The 20,065-nt window shown below is 35.4% G+C and overlaps 1 protein-coding gene and 1 long non-coding RNA gene across 2 annotated transcripts; one reads left to right on the top strand and one right to left on the bottom strand.

The window, feature by feature from the left end:
- Positions 1–1,343: 1,343 nt before the first annotated feature.
- Positions 1,344–2,621, bottom strand: LOC116014988. The gene is made up of 3 exons (XM_031254967.1): positions 2,545–2,621; positions 2,274–2,430; positions 1,344–2,231 (listed from the first exon to the last, which is right to left on the bottom strand). Exons 1-3 carry the CDS (start codon positions 2,619–2,621, stop codon positions 1,344–1,346), a joined length of 1,122 nt encoding a protein of 373 aa, XP_031110827.1.
- A 1,746-nt stretch (positions 2,622–4,367) lies between these two features.
- On the top strand, positions 4,368–5,017 carry LOC116015315. Its single transcript, XR_004097599.1, has 2 exons — positions 4,368–4,599; positions 4,900–5,017. It is a non-coding gene; the product is annotated as an uncharacterized LOC116015315 (long non-coding RNA).
- Positions 5,018–20,065: the final 15,048 nt, after the last annotated feature.

Genomic DNA, 20,065 nt, shown 5'->3' with positions numbered 1-20,065 from the left:
TGTTCCAAGGAACTACCCCATATGAAGTTGCGAACCAGTTGTTCAATTGTCTTGATCACTCCTGATGGAAGCAGCGTCGTCTGCATGGTATAATAGGGAATAGCTGACAAGACAGACTGTGCTAAGGTCAGTCGTCCAGCTAATGACAATGTCTTCGACTTCCAGCCTGCCAATCTGATCTGAATCTTGTCGATGAGGCTAGCGTATGTGTCTTTTTTGAGTCTTCCATGGATTGAGGGTACTCCTAAGTATTTACCCAGATCTTCCACCCCTGCTATCCCTGTGATTTCCACGATCCTTTGTCGCACTTCTGGCAGCGTGTTCTTGGAGAAAAAAAGGGACGACTTTTGCGTGTTGACAGTTTGCCCTGAGTTGTCACAGAATAACTTCAGACATCGTAACATTTCCACAGCTTGTTCTGTTGATGCTTCTCCAAATAAGATCATGTCGTCTGCAAAAAATAAATGCGATAAGTGGGGGCCATGTCTGCATAATTTGATCGCTTTCCATCTACCACTATTAACAGAATCATTAATGATATGACTTAATTTCTCTAAGCATAATACAAAAAGAAGGGGGGAAATAGGGTCTCCCTAGCGAATTCCTCTCTTTGGGTAAAACCAGTCTGACGCGTTCCCATTCCAGGTAACTGTTAGTCTTGAGGTTGTAATGCATTCCATGATATTCCTCCTCCATGTCTCGTTGAAGCCTATATCTAGTAAGGTGTCTTGAATGAGACTCCACGCTAATTTGTCGTAGGCTTTCTCCAAATCCACTTTCATGATAAACCACCCTACTGCAGCTTTCCTTGTTCTCATGGAGTTTAAAACCTCCTGGAAGATGATGATGTTGTCTGAGATCTGTCTACCCGGTATAAAGCTCGATTGGTGTGGGCTTACCAGTTTCCTTGATATATCCTTTAGCCGTGTCGTCATGGTTTTGGTCAGTAACTTGTAAGTCACGTTGCAGAGTCCAATCGGTCGTAGTTGATTCACAGTTTCGGGTGATGCTGTCTTGGGGATGAGTGTAATTATAGTATCATTGCGACCCTTGGGAAGCTTTCCTTGTGTGAAGAATTCTGATGCGAAGCTTAGTATGCTGCTGCCTGTTACTTCCCATGATTTCTGGTAAAAACCGGCACTGAAGCCATCCGGGCCTGGAGCCTTACACGAGCTCATGTCGAACAAGGCTCCTTTGACCTCCTCCGGCTGAAAGGGGCGATTCACCTCTTGCCACTCTTGGTCTGTTAATGCGGGAAATGCTCCGTGTGGTAAGAGTTGTGGATTGGTGTTGTGAGCTCCTGAAAATAGCTGCTGAAAATGGGTACGTACATGGTCCATTAGTCATTCATTATCTGAAATCCATTCGCCATTCGCCGCCCGGAGGGAGTTGATCTTCACGTTGTTCTTCTTCACTGAGGTGGCTAAGTGGTAGAATCTCGTGTTGCAGTCACCGGATGTAATCCACTCCTCCCTCGACCGCTGATACCATATGAGTTCTTCTTGCTGTAGGGTCGATTGTAATTCCTCCCTCAATTTCCTTTCTAATCTTAGCAGGTCGTTTCTAGCCTGGACTGTTAAGCTTCGTTGAATTCCTTTGATTCTGCTTAGAAGCCAATTTTTCCTTTGGAAGATGTTACCAAAAGTAGACCTATTCCAAATTGATAGAGCTTCCGCCATAGTTGTTTTATTTTCTTCTAGCTGTTTCTCGGGCATCCATGTTCTTCTGACGCAATTGATGAAGTCTTCATGAGTTGCCCATGCCATATTGAACCTGAACGGTTTTTTCCTTGTTGTCGCGGCCTTAGGGGTACATGAGATGAGGAGAGGTGAATGGTCCGAGTCTATCATGGGAAGGTGTTCTACTACTGCCTCCGGGAACCTGAATTTCCAATCAGCGTTGCATAAGGCTCGGTCAAGTCTTGCCCCTCTAAAAGATGCTGAATTAATCCCTCTCATCCAAGTGAATTTAGAGCCTATATATCCCAGATCAATTAGCCCTTCGCGAAAGATCCAATTCCTAAAGTCCGAGCACCTTGATGAGTTGAAGCACGATGAGTTGCTTACTTCCTCTATACTTGTAATAGAATTGAAGTCACCGCAGGCAAGCCAACAAGATTGATGATTAAAGTCAGCAGATGTGAGTTCTGTGAATAATTTCTTGCAAAGCGATATGTTTGGGCTACCATAAACTAATGATAGCACCCAAGGTGGATCGTTTCCTTCTTGAACCTGCAAATTAACAAACTGTGGATGGGTGTAAAGTACTTGTACCTCCAAAGGGCTATTCCAAAAGATCCAAATTCCCCCGGAGAATCCTACCGCCTCCACTCTAAGCCAGTCCTCAAAACCAAAACCAATGCAAATCCGATTAGCTTGGTCGCCCGACACCTTTGGTTCAAGTAGACAGACTAGATTTGGTGCAAAATTCCTGCAAAATTATTTAAGGGTGCGTCTAAAAGATTTAGACGCCGCCCCTTGGCAATTCCAAATGATGCAATTCATTATAAACGTAAAGAAAAACAGAAAAAGTGCTCAAGAGCACGGGCGGTCGCCCATAACCAAATCCTTGTGAACCAAACGGTCACCATTACCCATTGGCGTTGCTTCAGACATTTCCATTCCATTAGAAAGGGACGCACCAAAAAGGTCAGTGTTAGTAAGAATGTAATTGGTTATAGTGGCGGGGCTGGGTGGGATTAAACGTCCCTATTTTATCACAATGAGGTTATACTTATACCAGGAGCATGTTGGTCACTTGGTCTGTAATTTTCAGAGGTTAACAACACCAAATAACGTATGATTCTAATATCCACCGCATATAACACAAAGCTTATCTCTTTGCTAAATATAGACATATAGTGCATGTATGTACTGAAAAGCAGGCGCCAATTAATTAAGATTCGATTTTCACAAAGGATGGGGTGCAAATTAAAACATGACGCAACATAGGCTCGCCATAGGAATCTGAGTGCGTCCAGAAAGCCATGATTAGGGCGGCCTGCAACTTGCAATTATGCATGCATATATTGCTGTAAATTAGTGTTTTTCCGACCTCATTTCCGACCACCCCAAAATTTGGTCGCAAAAAGTGACTTTTTTCATTTTTCGACGAAGGGTCAAAGTGGTCGGAATTTCCGACCACCCAGTAAAGAGCGGTCGGAAATTCCGACCACCAAGTAAAAGTGGTCGGAAATTTTATTCGTCAGGTTAAATTTTTTAAACTAATCTTGTTTCCGACCACCACGGTGGTCGGTATTTCCGAACACCCTTGAAAAGTGGTAGGAAATACCGACCACCAAGCAATGGTGGTCGGAAATCCTTTTGTTTTTTTTTTTTGGTGGTTCATTATCTTTGCATCATTGATTATTTCACTCATACTTTTTTTTTTTTTCAATTTCAACCGACGGAGAGAACTTACTACTAGATACTATCTCACCATTCTTGCTATGAAAAATAACACTGTGCTGCCCTTTCCATGTTGATACATTCAATCATTTTCTAACTCCAATTCTTTAAAACCTTTAATCTTGTTAAGACTCTACAATCTTAGTTCTATTGAGTTTCATAATCCTACATAATATATTGTTTATCATTGTGTATTGTACTGTATATTATTTTTATCATAGAATACGATTAGGAACACAAGACCGAGTGGTAAGACAAATCATTCGAGGAGTTAAGGGAATAAACTCATTCGAGGAGTTAAGGAACGATTGGTAAAGTCAACCAACATATCCGATATGACATAAGCTTCGGGTTGTTAACACTGTTAACTACTCGATAGCATTGCCAGAAACATTATCTGAGCGTAATATAGTCCGAAACTTTAAAGCGTTCATTCCTGGTGCTTTGCCGTTGTTTTGTCTGAGCGAACTATCTCTGACGCTGCTACGATGTCTCCTATGCCGGTGGCCATGATTGCGCTTTCAACGACACATCACTTTGTTTCTATCAAATTGACGTAATGGATTGTATATCATTGTGTATTGTACTGTGTATTGTTTTATCTATATAGTATGATCTTTTGTTAAGTTAGAATACAAATTTTAAAGAGTTGAAGTTATAATATTTTCATAGCAATTATAAATTTTGAAAAAAATACTATTTTTTTAGTACTACTGACTCTATTATACTTAGTATATGTTTACTTATGCCGTTGGACCATCAGAAATTTATACCAATTATAAATTTTGAATTAGTATATATAAAATTATAATAACAAATTTTTTGATAAAAATTATTGAAAATACACATTTATAAATAACCAAAAACCCTAATATAATTTACAAACAACCATATTTTACTTTATACTATCCTCAAAAAATTATTTACTTTATACTTAAGTTGGATACCCAAAGCCAAACCCTAAATCTAAAGACACTTGAGCCGCCAGCAGCATACCTCCCCTCACTCAGCAGAGGCGAGGACGACGTTGCAGCAGATTGGACGCTACTTCCCGCCGCCGCTGACGACGCAGCAGAGATCGACCCCTTCTCTCGCCGCCGTCGCCGACGCAGCAACCGCACGACGCCTCCTCCTGCCGCCGCAACCGAGTCTGCTTTCCGATTATTCTATTAACTCCCGACAACGCAGCAAGGTATAAATAATTCATTTTTAGCAACGAAATTTCAGTAAATGAGTTGTAAGGTGTTATATATCAGTTGTGGTCATCATATTTTCACGCTGTTAAAAATGAAAAGTTAGAGGGATTGCTTATTTTAATGCTGTTCGAGGGATTGCTTATTTTAACAAAAGTTTGAGGGATTGCTCATTTTAACAAAATTTTTGTTGTAATCTGTAAGAGTAGTTCTGGTTTAGAGAAGATTATATCAATCCTAGCTCTTAATATTATTGGTGTATTTATTTCACTGCTTTTGGTTGGATCTATGGTGTGAAGAGGCAGTGAATGAGAGTGCTGGTGACTCAATAGATATACATTGATTATGAGCATACTCTGTTTTACCAACAAATAAGTATGTTGTCAACCAGCAAACTCCAGAGTCGAGATTGTGTAAGTACTGCTGCTATCATTTGTTGCCTTTTGCAGTTTTGCTTATGTAATATTTTTACGTATTTCTGTTGGATTTAATTGTGCATTACTCGCCTTTAGAAAAGTGTTTTCCTTTTACAGTTTGGAAAACAAAACTTACTTGAACACAAAACTTTATTTTCAATTTTCATTTTCTGTTTTTCTGGAAACATGGAAAAATTGCTAGAAATGTAACAAGCCCTATCTTCCTTTGTACGAGTTTTGATGACTTGTGGCTCTTCCATGAGTGACTTTAGTGTATGGTAATGTGCTGTGGCTTTGTTGTTTCTAAGCTATATCCTTTATAACCTTCTCATTTTTAGGTTCCAACTGGTTGGAGAATTTTTGGGAACCTAATGATTTTAGTGCAGCATCCCACCCCGTTAGCAGGTTAACCCTCTGGTAACCTCTGGAGGCAGATGACTTGTAATAATCTTAACATTTGGCTGGCCAGATAAGCATATGCTTTTTTTTTAAAAAAAAAATCAGATTTTAAAAGCCTTGAAATAAGCCCTAATTTCACTTAACCCATTTTCTCTCTTGTTCTTCACCTACTTCTTCTGGCCTAATCTTCTTCTATTTTTTCAGTTCATCTCTTTGTCTCACCTACTGCAACTAGGGGTGTAAACAAATCAAATAATTTTGATTCGATTCGTGATTCGAATTCGAATAGTTATATTCGAATTCGAATATTTCGAATACGAATTCGAATTCGAATACACATTTTGATTCGAATGTTATTCAAATCCAAATACAAATCAGGATAGATTCGATTCGAATAGTATTCGAATATTCGAATATATATATATATATATATATATATATATATATATATATATATATAAAGAAATTAAACTAGTAAAGGCATAAACCCTAAGCTAAAATAAAAGTGAGAGCAGCCGCTTCAGTGCTTCACCCTTCAGCCTTTCCAGTTCGGTAGCCGCAGTTCCCAACTTCGCTTCTTCCACCAACTACTTCGCCCTCTTCCTGTCCTCCCCTTTTCACGGCAGATCACCGTCGTGGCAAGGAAGCACGGCAACAAGGAGAGCAACTCAGCAAGGCAGGCACCAACTCCTCACGGCCACTGTCGTTCGGCGAAGGCAACAATCTTTACGGGCGTGGAAATTTTTGTTATATTTTATCTTAATTTATTGAAAAATTTAGAAAAAAATTAAGACAGTCATTTCGAATTCGAATATTCGAGTCGAATCGAATATATTCGAATAAATTGGTCGAATCGAATACGAATCGGAATTTAGGATTCGAACACTAAACGAATTCGAATTCGAATACTCATCAAAATAATCGAATTCGAATCGAATACTGAAATATTTGACTCGATTCGATTCGTTTACACCCCTAACTGCAACCGTGCACGTAATCTGTTTTCTTTTTCCTTCATGTAACTGCTTATCTTCTAAGTGAAAATGGGAGCTCAAAAACAATAGCAATTACAACATCATTAACACACTGTGATTATTGATAGAATCTGAAATAAAAATTTAATATTTTGATGTTCGCGGAAAAAAAAAAGATATAAAGAAAACAAAAATCACTCGAATTAGTAAAAGCTTAGAAGCAATGACAAGATCTTACCAGCTAGGGTGACGGGTATGTTAATTGTCAATGTTGACTTGCACTGGCCGAGTGACGATTTTCAGTGGTGCGACGAAGCCGGTGAAGTGAACGGGGCTCAGCGACGGTGAGGATGGAGTTGATTTGGGAAATTAGGGCTAAAACGGGTGGGAAATTATGAAGGATGAAGTTGATTTGGGAAATTAGTGGTCAAATATTTTAAAACTATTGAAAAAAAAAAAACCTAAAATCAGGTCTTCATCCTTCATAATTTCCCACCCGTTTTAGCCCTAATTTCCCAAATCAACTCCATCCTCACCGTTGTTGAGCCCCGTTCACTTCACCGGCTTCGTCGCACCACTGAAAATCGTCACTCGGCCAGTGCCAGTCAACATTGACAATTAACATACCCGTCGCCCTAGCTGGTAAGATCTTGTCATTGCTTCTAAGCTTTTACTAATTCGAGTGATTTTTGTTTTCTTTATATCTTTTTTTTTTCCGCGAACATCAAAATATTAAATTTTTATTTCAGATTCTATCAATAATCACAGTGTGTTAATGATTTTCACTTAGAATATAAGCAGTTACATGAAGGAAAAAGAAAACAGATTACGTGCACGGTTGCAGTAGGTGAGACAAAGAGATGAACTGAAAAAATAGAAGAAGATTAGGCCAGAAGAAGTAGGTGAAGAACAAGAGAGAAAATGGGTTAAGTGAAATTAGGTCTTATTTCAAGGCTTTTAAAATCTGTTTTTTTTTTTTTTAAAAGGAAAATGTGTCAAATAGGCCACTGAACTTATCGCTTTTGTGCAATTGGGCCATTGAACTTAAAAAGTGTGCAACTCAACCATCAAACAAGCAAAATTTGTGCAATTGGACCATTTTTACAAAAATTTTCTGGTAAAATTCAATTATATTACTAACATATATGTATTAAGAGTGACATTTTCTTCTACCATACTAGTTGGGAGTCAATATTGAAATGTTTTTAACTCAAATTGAATTCAAATTTTTTGTAAAAATGGTCCAATTGCACAAATTTTGCTTGTTTGATGGTTGAATTGCACACTTTTTAAGTTTAATGGCCCAATTGCACAAAAGTGACAAGTTCAGTGGCCTATTTGACACTTTTTCCTTTAAAAAAAAAGCATATGCTTATCTGGCCAGCCAAATGTTAAGATTATTACAAGTCATCTGCCTCCAGAGGTTACCAGAGGGTTAACCTGCTAACGGGGTGGGATGCTGCACTAAAATCATGAGTTTATTTGCTTAATTGTACTTTTTGAAAGTTCAAGGATCTAATTGACTTACCATGTAAACACGGAATAAGTCTTGACTGCATTTACTTAAGAGTATTTAAATTGTAGAAGTGTGATAGCAATTTGTTTTCTTCAACTCGGCCATTTTGCAATCAGAGGACTTTGGTTCTGTAATAATGTTATCCATCTGCTTTATTTGATTCCACAGTTCTCACATGCTAATCAATTTCAAGTTTTAGCTTTGTCATTTGTTCCATCATTAAAAGTGCAAAGGAATATTCTGTACTATTTTAGCTATGGGTTGTGAAGAACAAGAAATTGTAGATGCAATTTACATGACAAACAAATCTGAATTCATGTAGTGTTTTTGAGTTTTTAAACATGGAGCTATACTTTCAAGATAGCCAGTTCATTAATCAATATATGAGGGAATCTCTAGTTTTATATGAAGTTTGTTGAATGATGATGGTCTTATTTCTTTACTAAAATTCTACTTATTGGATATTGCGTGATTTGTAATAGTTGTATATATTTGAACATTTAATTGTGCTTCTTGTACTTTGTTAGGATATTATTACAATTTTTTNTCTATAATACCACTGTTTTCACGTGTTTGATTACACGTCTCTAAGACATTACATTGTTTCCCTTTACCTAGGTGGCTTGGTATTCTTTTGTTCAGTTCATTTAGAACATTGGTTGAACCTTATCTCTTTTAACAAGCATAAAATTTTTGAGGACATAATATTCAGAGAAATTGTGTTTTTGCTTGTTAGGGTAAAAATGAAGAAGGGAATTCATCCTCAAATGCAGTGGATATCGTATGTGACCCAGAGTGGCAGATTGATGCCAGTTATGATGACTAAGATACACCAGGTGGGGAAGGTTTATCACTTCAGAGCAAGGCGTCAGATGGCTGAGAGCATTGGTCAAATTGCCAAGTTCAAACGTCGATATGAGAAGAAGGAAGAGGAGACCGAGACCGAGAAGGAGAAATGAATGATTTTGCTATAGTGAAAATTAGATAATAACAATACACTACATTGCTCTATTTCCATGATTTGAACATTGTTAAAGACTGGCAGTTTGCTAGTCAGATAGATATTCTGATATCTTGGAAGGATTTAGGCAATTTTGTTTGATGACCTGATGCATTGTTGTGTTTCAGCTTGTCTTCTGTTATTGTCTTATTGATACCTCATTGGTATCAGGTTGTATTAGGGTGCCTCCTAATTGCCCATCCTAATATCCTATTTACTATTTCACACTTTCCGTTTTCTAACTGATTTCTGTCTCTAATTGTTTGGACCGTGATAACAGAGATCGATGATGTTGTCTTAGTGTAAGTAGGTAATGTTGTGATTTTGTCAAACCAGTTTATGCGTAATTGATTAAAACTTCATGCCCAGTTATGCTCCAGGGTAAAATAAGGGTGTGTTTGGTACCCGGAAAATAACTTCCGGAAAATGTTTTTTGAGTTTTCGGTGTTTGGCAACATCCGGAAAATGCGGTCAATGGAAAATGTTTTCCGTTGACCAAGGAAAATCAGTTCATTTTTTCAGAAAATGACTTACGAAATTTTTTGCATGTTCTCAGCCAAGATGAACCAAAGACATTAAAACAATTTTCCATAACGCAACCAAACATTGGAAAGGAAATTCATTTTCCAGAAAACATTTTTCGGAAGTCATTTTCCTGCTTTCCATTAGGTATCATGTTAGTGTATTTTGAAAGTGAAAAAAGTTGATGTAGTAAAATACATATGTTATTACAAATATGTATTCGATACTAATTGTGACCGGGTTACGATTTTACAATGATCTTTCTATCGAGTTATGTTTGGATGCTCGTTAATTTAACGGGTGGTCAGAGGTGTCCGAACATGTCTGCCGTATTTACAGGGCGTTTGGTTGGGAGGAGGGAATTAAGGTGGAAAAGAATTGTAATTCGGTGGAATTACAATTCGATGAATAAAGTAGGAATTGAAATTACAGTGTTTGGTATGCAGAAATAGGAGTACATAGAATTGAAAGGTAAGAAGTGATAAAATAACTAAAATGCCCTTATGTTGTGGTAGATGTTGTAGTCATAGTAGTAGTAGTAGTAGTAGTAGTAGTAGTAATAATAATAATAATAATAATAATAATAATAATAATTCTTTCAAAAAAATAATAATAATAATAATAATAATAATTACTCGTATAATAAAAATAAAAATAAAAATAATTCTTTCAAAATAATAATAATAATAATAATTCTTTCAAAATAATAATAATAATAATAATAATTATTATTATTATTTCAAAAAAAATTAAAAAAAAAACACAAAGGATATGGGAGGAGGGGCAAAATTGTCTTTACACCAACAAATTGCCCCTCCTCTCCACCGAATTGCAATTCATAGGGGGTACCCCATGAATTGCAATTCATCATTTGGAGGGAATTGCAATTCTGCGGAATTGCAATTCCCTCCAACCAAATACTGTAGGGAATTCACTGAATTGCAATTCCCCCCAAACTACATCCAACCAAACAGGCCATTCTAACGGCCCAGAAAAGGAAGGGGACAAATTTTGACCTCACAAATCAGAGCATGAAGGGCACGTAAAATCCATACACGAGTCTTGACCCGAGGCCAAAGTAGGCCCTTACACTTGTCTTATTGTCTTTGAAGGAAAGAGATCTACTGTCATAATGGGCTAGATAGATTGGTGCCGATCAAAGGTGGTTGGGTATTTGTGATCAGTCAAGGGAACTTAAGCCAACTAAGGTAGTTCAGTCCATTGGATGTAGGGATGTAAAAAAATAGTAAATAAATTACAAAATTTTTTTTTTGAAAACAAATTACAAATTTAATAATGTAAAAAGGACTTGTTTAAAAAAAATGAGAGAGTATGATAGCTTAAGTCAAATCTGGTATTTTCTTTCTTCATCCTCCGTTAACTTCGCGTATTATCTTCTTCACCGCCATGCAAATAAGATCTAGCTGGCAACATTTTATAATTTTCTTTCTTCATCCTCCCTGCAAATCAAATCCTTCTTTTATTATAATTCTTCTTCTCCTTGCAAATCAGAACCTCTTTGATGCTTCGTGTTTTTCCGTCTCAGGCTTCATTTGGTTTCTTCGTTTAAGATATAGACGGTCTCTTCATCTCCCATCTGTAAAGATCGAAGCCGTCCCAGATCGAGACGGTTGCTTCGTCTCAGATTGAGACAGTAACTTCTTCTTGGATCGAAGCATTCTCGAACCTCAGAAGATGAATTCGGAGGTGACTTTTAATATATTTCCATTCTAGAAATGCCCAGGGCCCCCAATTTTTGGGGGCCCCATAGGCCATAATACATCATATGTTTATATACTATACAACAGTCAGTAGCCTGTTGTATAGTATATATACATTTTTTTTTTTTACAATTGGCCCCAAATTTGTTTTTGAAAATTTTTTTTTTTTTACAATTGGCCCCAAATTTGTTTTTGAAAATATTTTTTTTTTTACAATTGGCCCCAAATTTGTTTTTGAAAATATTATATATTTTACAATTGGCCCCAAATTTGTTTTTGAAAATATTATATACATATATAATATGAGATTATTATGGACAAATTATTGTATGGACCATGAATTTAAGATACATTTTTAATATACTAAAAATACATTATTTGTATACTGAATATATATTATTTGAAAGTATATACAATAGTATACTTTTAGTATTCAAATAATGTACTTTACATGCAAATAGTATACTTTTAGTATTCAAATAATGTACTTTACATGCATAAATAATATACTTTCACCATCAGACATCTAGTAATTATGCATAAATAATATACTTTCACCATCAGACATCTAGTAATTATTAATTAAAACTTATTAACTTAATTGTACATATTATTTAATTTATTTCACAATTATATTTATTAATATGGCTTATTGGCTTAATAATTTTAAATATTGAATAATATATTCAAGATTTTGTTTCTTGATAAATTATTTATTGATAGAGATTCTAAATAATTTTTTTCTAGAATTTTGTAATTATGTTTTCTAAAAATAATATTCATTTGGGTTTGAGAAGCATTAAAAGAAAAAAAGGATTGAGCAATTAACTCAATCACAAAAGGAGCTCTTGAAAAAATTCATTACAAAAAAATATCAAATAGATGAGCAAAAGATGATGCCAATGAAAATTTGTTAGATGCTAATACCTAATCTTCATAAAAAAGATCAAGGTGATTGTGAGGCTTGAAAAAATTTAAATGATAATGCGCACAAAAATGATAAGTATCACTGTGACGATGAAAATGATATAGGAATGTTGATGGTTGTTTAGATGATGTTGGTTACAATGATAAACCGAATGATTCGTTTTTATTTGACGTATATGATCTAAAAAATTAAGATGTCTTTGATTCTATAGATTAATAAATATTCCTGTGAAAAGGGGCCCAAATTCAAATATCGCACAGGACATTTATTTTTATTGGGACGACCCGGCTAGAAATCTCTAATGCCCATGTTTTTGTCCCGGAATTTCAATTTTATTGCTAATATAGTTTTTTGGTTTACATTTTCATATTTGAATTGGGATGAGATTTTACTGATTTTTTATTTATGGAGATTTTCTAAATTTATAGTTAGCATTGGGGTTTAGGATTTTATTGTTGAATTTTGTTTTGAAATTGTTGTTTCAATGATATTGGAGCTTACAGATGATGATGAATGCAAGCTTACGTATTCCATTTGCTGTTAACTTTCTGAACTTGAAAATTTTGGTTTTAAGTGGATTTTNCTTTACATGCATAAATAATATACTTTCACCATCAGACATCTAGTAATTATTAATTAAAACTTATTAACTTAATTGTACATATTATTTAATTTATTTCACAATTATATTTATTAATATGGCTTATTGGCTTAATAATTTTAAATATTGAATAATATATTCAAGATTTTGTTTCTTGATAAATTATTTATTGATAGAGATTCTAAATAATTTTTTTCTAGAATTTTGTAATTATGTTTTCTAAAAATAATATTCATTTGGGTTTGAGAAGCATTAAAAGAAAAAAAGGATTGAGCAATTAACTCAATCACAAAAGGAGCTCTTGAAAAAATTCATTACAAAAAAATATCAAATAGATGAGCAAAAGATGATGCCAATGAAAATTTGTTAGATGCTAATACCTAATCTTCATAAAAAAGATCAAGGTGATTGTGAGGCTTGAAAAAATTTAAATGATAATGCGCACAAAAATGATAAGTATCACTGTGACGATGAAAATGATATAGGAATGTTGATGGTTGTTTAGATGATGTTGGTTACAATGATAAACCGAATGATTCGTTTTTATTTGACGTATATGATCTAAAAAATTAAGATGTCTTTGATTCTATAGATTAATAAATATTCCTGTGAAAAGGGGCCCAAATTCAAATATCGCACAGGACATTTATTTTTATTGGGACGACCCGGCTAGAAATCTCTAATGCCCATGTTTTTGTCCCGGAATTTCAATTTTATTGCTAATATAGTTTTTTGGTTTACATTTTCATATTTGAATTGGGATGAGATTTTACTGATTTTTTATTTATGGAGATTTTCTAAATTTATAGTTAGCATTGGGGTTTAGGATTTTATTGTTGAATTTTGTTTTGAAATTGTTGTTTCAATGATATTGGAGCTTACAGATGATGATGAATGCAAGCTTACGTATTCCATTTGCTGTTAACTTTCTGAACTTGAAAATTTTGGTTTTAAGTGGATTTTNTACGTATTCCATTTGCTGTTAACTTTCTGAACTTGAAAATTTTGGTTTTAAGTGGATTTTGAAGAATTTTTTTGTTTCTTGAGGTGTGACTAGGGATGAAAATATGCCAGCTCTTTTCATAGGGCTTATGGCCTGACCTAGCCTATTTAGTAAAACTCGTAGCTATTTAGTAAAACTTGTAAAAGTGCCAGACTTAGACCTATTTTATTTTAAAGCCCTGTTTAGCAAAGCTTTCAGGCTTGGCTTATATATGTATATATGTATATAATCATATATTACATTTATACCTATTATATTTTAATATTTTCAATATAACCCAAGTATATATATCAATTACTAAACCCTAACCCCCAAAATCCCCAATTCTAAATACTAATTCTGTAAATTTGTCTCTTTGATCTCACTTTCTCCCCTAGTCCCCTGAAACTGCGAGCCTGCGATTTTTGACAATTGTCAAGGTAAATTTGTAAATCTTCTTTCTCTGTTGTCATTAATTTTTTTTCTGAGACACAACAAGTATTAGGTATATTTTTAAAAGAATTAATGGAATAGGCTTTTAAACCGGCTTCAGGCCAGAAAAATTTTAGGTTCAGGCTTTTAAACCGGCTTCAGGCCAGAAAAATTTTAGGTTCAGGCTTTTAAACCGGCTCGGCCCGGCCTATTTTCATCCCTAGGTGTGACATCTCATTCTGCTTTATTGCTAGTGACGTACATGACTTTTGTTTGCTGGAAAAAAATGTCTAAGAGAAGCTTTCACTGGAAAATCAATGTCCATGAGAAAGAAATTGCAAGGCACTTAAGAATTTTTTTAAAAAAATTTCTCTGAATTTTTATCAACATAATATGCCAGGGTGTATGATTTACTGGCATTACCTGAGGCAACTGGACGATTGGAGTGCATTGGACTATTTTAGAATACCCAATGGTCCAATTGCCTAATTGCATTTTTGCGTCTGGTTGAGTGGTTTATTTGGCCATTTTTTCTTTAAAAAAATGTTGATCTTTTATTGATTTATGAAGCAAAGTATAGGTTTGGCCTTCAGATCTACATTAGTGGTGGTTATGTGTTGTTTTCGTTTTAATTTTGTGAGGATTAGTAGTAGGGTGGTTTTTGTCATTCAAATGTTTTTGGTGCTATTGCAAGAAATGAGATTCTTGTAGTTGCTTAAATACAATTTCTTTATGCCTAAATTCTTAGTTTTAGTAATGTGAATCCAACTGATTCAGGTTGGGTTGCGGCTACTTCTTTGCCCACTTGGTTCTAACATTGTTGCCCGAACAGCAAGGTGAGCTTTTACATTTCTTATTTATTTATTATCTCGACTATATATTTATTTTACAATTACTTATCAGTATAAGGGATGATTTTCTTTATGGTGATCCATTTGTATATCCTTAACCATATATATTAGTCAAGTGATCAATGTTGCTTGCTGCAATGATCAATAGAACTCCTGATAAAAAAATAGTAGAGCAATGAAATTATTTACTCCTATATAATACATTAATACTAATTGCTAGAATTAGAATATTCCTGTTATGCAATTGAAGATTAGAGTATTAGACGACTCTTATTAATGAGGCTTCACTATGGTATGGTTTTCTATTGGTGTTGTTTTACCTGTTTATTCTACATTTAAGGCAATTGAACGAAGGGATCAAGAGGAGCAAAAAAAATGGCTTATGTACTGGGCAGGTTGGTGGTGTTGTTGAATATTCTTGATGAATGTTGTAATGGGTTACTGAATTATGTTGCTACTGTTGGTTTTTTATTATGTTTTATGGCTATAGTTTATTAGTAGGCAGTATTTGGGAGAAGAAAAATGGAGGGAAGAAATGTTTAATGTGGTTTTAAAGAGATAACTAACAAAACAACAATGAGAAATTAAAGTAGCTAAATTAGGAAAACTTTATCTAAATTGGCCAGACTATTGACTTAATGATTTTACAAGTTCTACTGGTCGCGAGATCGAGTACAAGTCAATTATAAATAATGTAGGTTAATTTACCTCTTTATGATTTGTGACCAACTGATATCAAACAGTAGAATTTATCTGATACACACCCTTAGATAGTGATCGTTTGTACGTGAAACCGGCTAAGAACGCAAAATAGCTAACTCTGTGAGCAGTACTTGTAACCAGTGAGGCTGCGAGCGCATACACAACCGCTGCCTCCTCCGCAATCGCTGTTTACTTTGCACGCGCCGCTGCAGCCGTCCAGCGACGGTTCCCCGGAGGCAGCCGCGACGGCACATTCCATGCCTTTAACTGCACAGGATATTTCGTCAGTTAATATATATGCATACATATATAGTATTATAGAGAGAGAGAGACTAACAAGATTTATATATAGCAAGAAAGAGGATGGCAAAGAAAGCCAGTTTAAATGAAGAACGCTCCATGTTCATAAGTTGAATGATGTAATGTGTTTGAATTGCTTAATTGCCTGTTTCATCAACAATATATATTTATAAACAATAATCCTACCTAAATAAATAAATAACCCTTCCATTCATTATTTCCATTTAATTTAATTTAAAGGTATTGATTGTATTACACTTCTGAAAGTCAACCAGCCAGCATTTTTTTAAAATAATTTTTGATATAATATTTATCAGCCACCAATTCTGATTAATTGCTGCAAAAAGTTAACCTTATTATTTTTAGTACAAGTCCCTTTCTTGATGTTATGTTTGGGTTTGGATTTCATTTAATTTCTTACTCTGCTTCTCTCAAATAAAAACAACTTTTTCTTTCCATTAGATGCACTCAAAAACCAAATATACATTACAAACTTTTAAAGATTCAAAAATAAATATAAGAGCAAATTGCCATTTTGGTCTACTGATTATAGGGTCCTGTTAATTGCAGTCCACGACTTTCAAAAGTGTTAATTGCATACCACGACTTTGAAATTTGTATCAATTTTGGTCACTCCGGTGAAATTGCCGGCCAAATGTCGCCGGAATTTAAAATAATGAGGGCATTTTAGTCATTTCACATCTTTATATTCTTCTCCGGCGAACCAATTTTTTTCCGGTCTTCTTCTCCGGCGAACTAGGTAGCCATGGATTTTGTTGGTAATTAGAAAATAATTTTGTTGCTAATTTTCTGGCTTGTTGGCCAGGATTTGCTTGCAAAACACACTTAAGATTAAACAAATCATTCAAGAAAATAATAAATAGCCAACAAATCTACTGCAGCGCAGAAGGCATTGGCGGTGGTGGAGGTTGCGGACGTCGTCGGCGGTGAAGTGGCTTCCTGTCTGCTGCCTACTACGAACTTCGCTGCCAGAAGTAGATTGAAGATGGGTAGATCTTTTATTTGTAGCCTGTAGATGACTAGAGGAGTGTAGACCGATGGTGGAGGTTGCGGACGAACGGCGAGCGGCTCGCGTCAACAAATCCGATGTTGACAACGCGAGCGAGCGGACGAACGCAAAGACGATGCAAAACGCGGTGGGACAACAACAAAATTATTTTCCTCCTTCTGCCTGTACACAAATTTATGCTCTGTATACAAATCCATGGCTGCGTGGTTCGCCGGAGAAGAAGACCGGAGAAAATTGGTTCGCCGGAGAAGAATATAAAGATGTGAAATGACTAAAATGCCCTCATTATTTTAAATTCCGGCGACATTTGGCCAGCAATTTCGCCGGAGTGACCAAAATTGATACAAATTTCAAAGTCGTAGTATGCAATTAACACTTTTGAAAGTCGTGGACCAAAATTAATAGGACCCCTATACTCAGTAGACCAAAATGACAATTTGCTCTAAATATAATAAGAATAAAGTAAAAAAATGAAAAAAATGTGAGTAGTTAATTTCACAAGTATTATGAACTTTCATATATATGTGTGTGGAATTTAATTAATGATATTCTTCTAAACATATATTTCCTCTTAAGTAAGAAAACAAAGGTAAATCTAAATTACATGCATTGTCGATCCGAGTCTATCTTTGTCCAAAAAATGAACATGCAGTATATATATTACTCCGTAAAAATTAATTTATATCAAAATATAATGAACATGCAATATGCATGCACCTATACAGATTGTTAAATGAACTTATAATTATATTAAAAATAAACTTGTATTTTCAAAAAAAAAAAACTTGTAGTGTACTAAAAAAGAATCTGTTGGAAAAATAGCACTAAAATGGCATTTTAAGTGGCCATTTTGTGGTATAAATATATGTAGGGTCCACATCCGATTTGGGTCGGGTCAAAGTGGATTCGGATTCTTCGTAGTGAGACGAAGAGATCGATATATTATACGCTCAAAATGGATAATGGGTGAATGAGAAATTGGTTCTCAAAGTAGACCCATTTGAGATGGAATTTTAAGTGAGGAAAAGCTTATTAGCTTTGTCCCACATTGGTTGGGAATGAAGATTTGCCCCACTATAAATACAAGAGCCTTTTTAAGGCTAATTGACTTGTATGGCATAGAGGCTCTCTCTCGCGCGCAGAGGGGTGCAAATCAAACCCCAAAATGAGTTCGGAAAGGCTTGAACTTGTGTGCGCCCGCACCTGCGGACACGAATGTCGTTCGGAAAAGTGGACCACATGAGATCTCTCGTTCGAGACATCGAATGAGCTGACCTCGAGAGGCGGAGTCGACCTCTCGAAGGTCGTTCGCGTGCGAGTGCGATGTCCCGTGCGATGTCTCGATGGTTCACAGTCTGAACCATGTCTCGCACTGCGACTCCAGTAACTTCTTGATATTACGGAATTAATTTGATTGTCTCGATGGTTCACAGTCTGAACCATGTCTCGCACTGCGACTCCAGTAACTTCTTGATATTACGGAGTTAATTTGATTAATTCCACAGTCTGAACCATGTCTCGCACTGCGACTCCAGTAACTTCTCGAACGCGACATTTCACCTACTGTGTCCGTTCAGAAATGACTCTTGATATTACGGAAGTCTGAACCATGTCTCGCACTGCGACTCCAGTAACTTCTCGAACGCGACATTTCACCTACTGTGTCCGTTCAAAAATGACTCTTGATATTACGGAATTAATTTGATTAATTCCAATCATTATTTTCAGAGTTATTTCGTGAATAATGGACTTAGTAGTGGGTGTAAATGTGTGCTAATGACAGAATTAAGTATTCTGCTAGTGGGAGGAGGTTACAAATGGATTATCAATGCCATGATTAATGCTATGATCCATTTCCTCCACTATATATTCGTTGTGAGCAGCAGGTTTGGAACACACCGAGAACACACTGCAATAAACTGCTTTCTCCTCAAAACTCTGCTCACATTTCCTTCTAGCCACCTGCGTTGAACCCACGTTCCTAGTTCACCGGATCCAAGTTCGTGTGCTTGAACGATTGGATCGTAGTACGTTTTATCCTGGGAAACCTAGACCGCAACGCTCCAGCACCCCGGGAGGCGGTAAATAATGTTTTAAGGAGAGTGGCAACACGACTCGTGCTTCCAACCACCCGAGATCGTCCGGATTTCATCCTCAACCGTAGTTCAGGTTTTCAACCTTTTGTAGGTTGTGATATTTCCTGTAATATTATCCTTCGTGGATAACTTTCTGTTTGTATTTCCATTATTTCCTTGTATTTTCGAGATCAACCTTCTAACAGAATCTGGATCAAGGTTTAAGATATAATGATTGGAAAACAAAGATAATGGAAACAATGTATATTTTATTACAGATTAACATATTTTAATTCTTTTAGTAAAAAAAAAGTTTTAATCCAACAACTTCAGATAATAAGTAAGTGGACTGTTAATGCAATTATATTGTAAAGTCAAATAATAAACTCAATCTCATTTTGTCCATTATTTTTAAATAAGATTGATCAAAGCCGCTGAATAATTTTGATGGTTTTTAATGGACCACGCCACCATAAAATTATGTTAATGCACGAGAAATAAGAAGGAAAAAGTAATACTCCCTATTAAATTAATAGGGCCTAAGACCCTTTAGAGTAAAGAATTTAGGCTACAATGAAATTATAACTATAATATAATAAGTTGAGTAATGCTACTCACTTTTAAAATTTTTCACCTCATGATTTTTCCTCCTAGTATAACACTGTTTGATTGATTACTTACTTTAAAAAAAAGTTGTTAAAATTTAATGGGTGCAACCAATTAATGGCACCTAATAATTATAAGTCATGTTATGGAGAGAATTTATGATGAAAAAAAAAGGAGGGTTCTAGAGGGAGTGATAGTAGCAATATCAGCATCACCGGTAATAGTAGCAACACAAGTAATAGCACCAACAACAATAGCACCACCACACCCACTGCCTTGGCGAATTAGGCCCTAGGCGGCCGACCACTTAGGCACCTAACTCGGCCTTGTTAATTTTTATATTATATATATATATATATATATATATATATATATATATATTTATTTATTTATTTATTTATAATGTAGTG

This window comes from Ipomoea triloba, chromosome 4 (assembly GCF_003576645.1).
Source record: "Ipomoea triloba cultivar NCNSP0323 chromosome 4, ASM357664v1".
NCBI lineage: Eukaryota > Viridiplantae > Streptophyta > Magnoliopsida > Solanales > Convolvulaceae > Ipomoea > Ipomoea triloba.
This window is presented reverse-complemented; position numbering and strand designations above follow the sequence as displayed.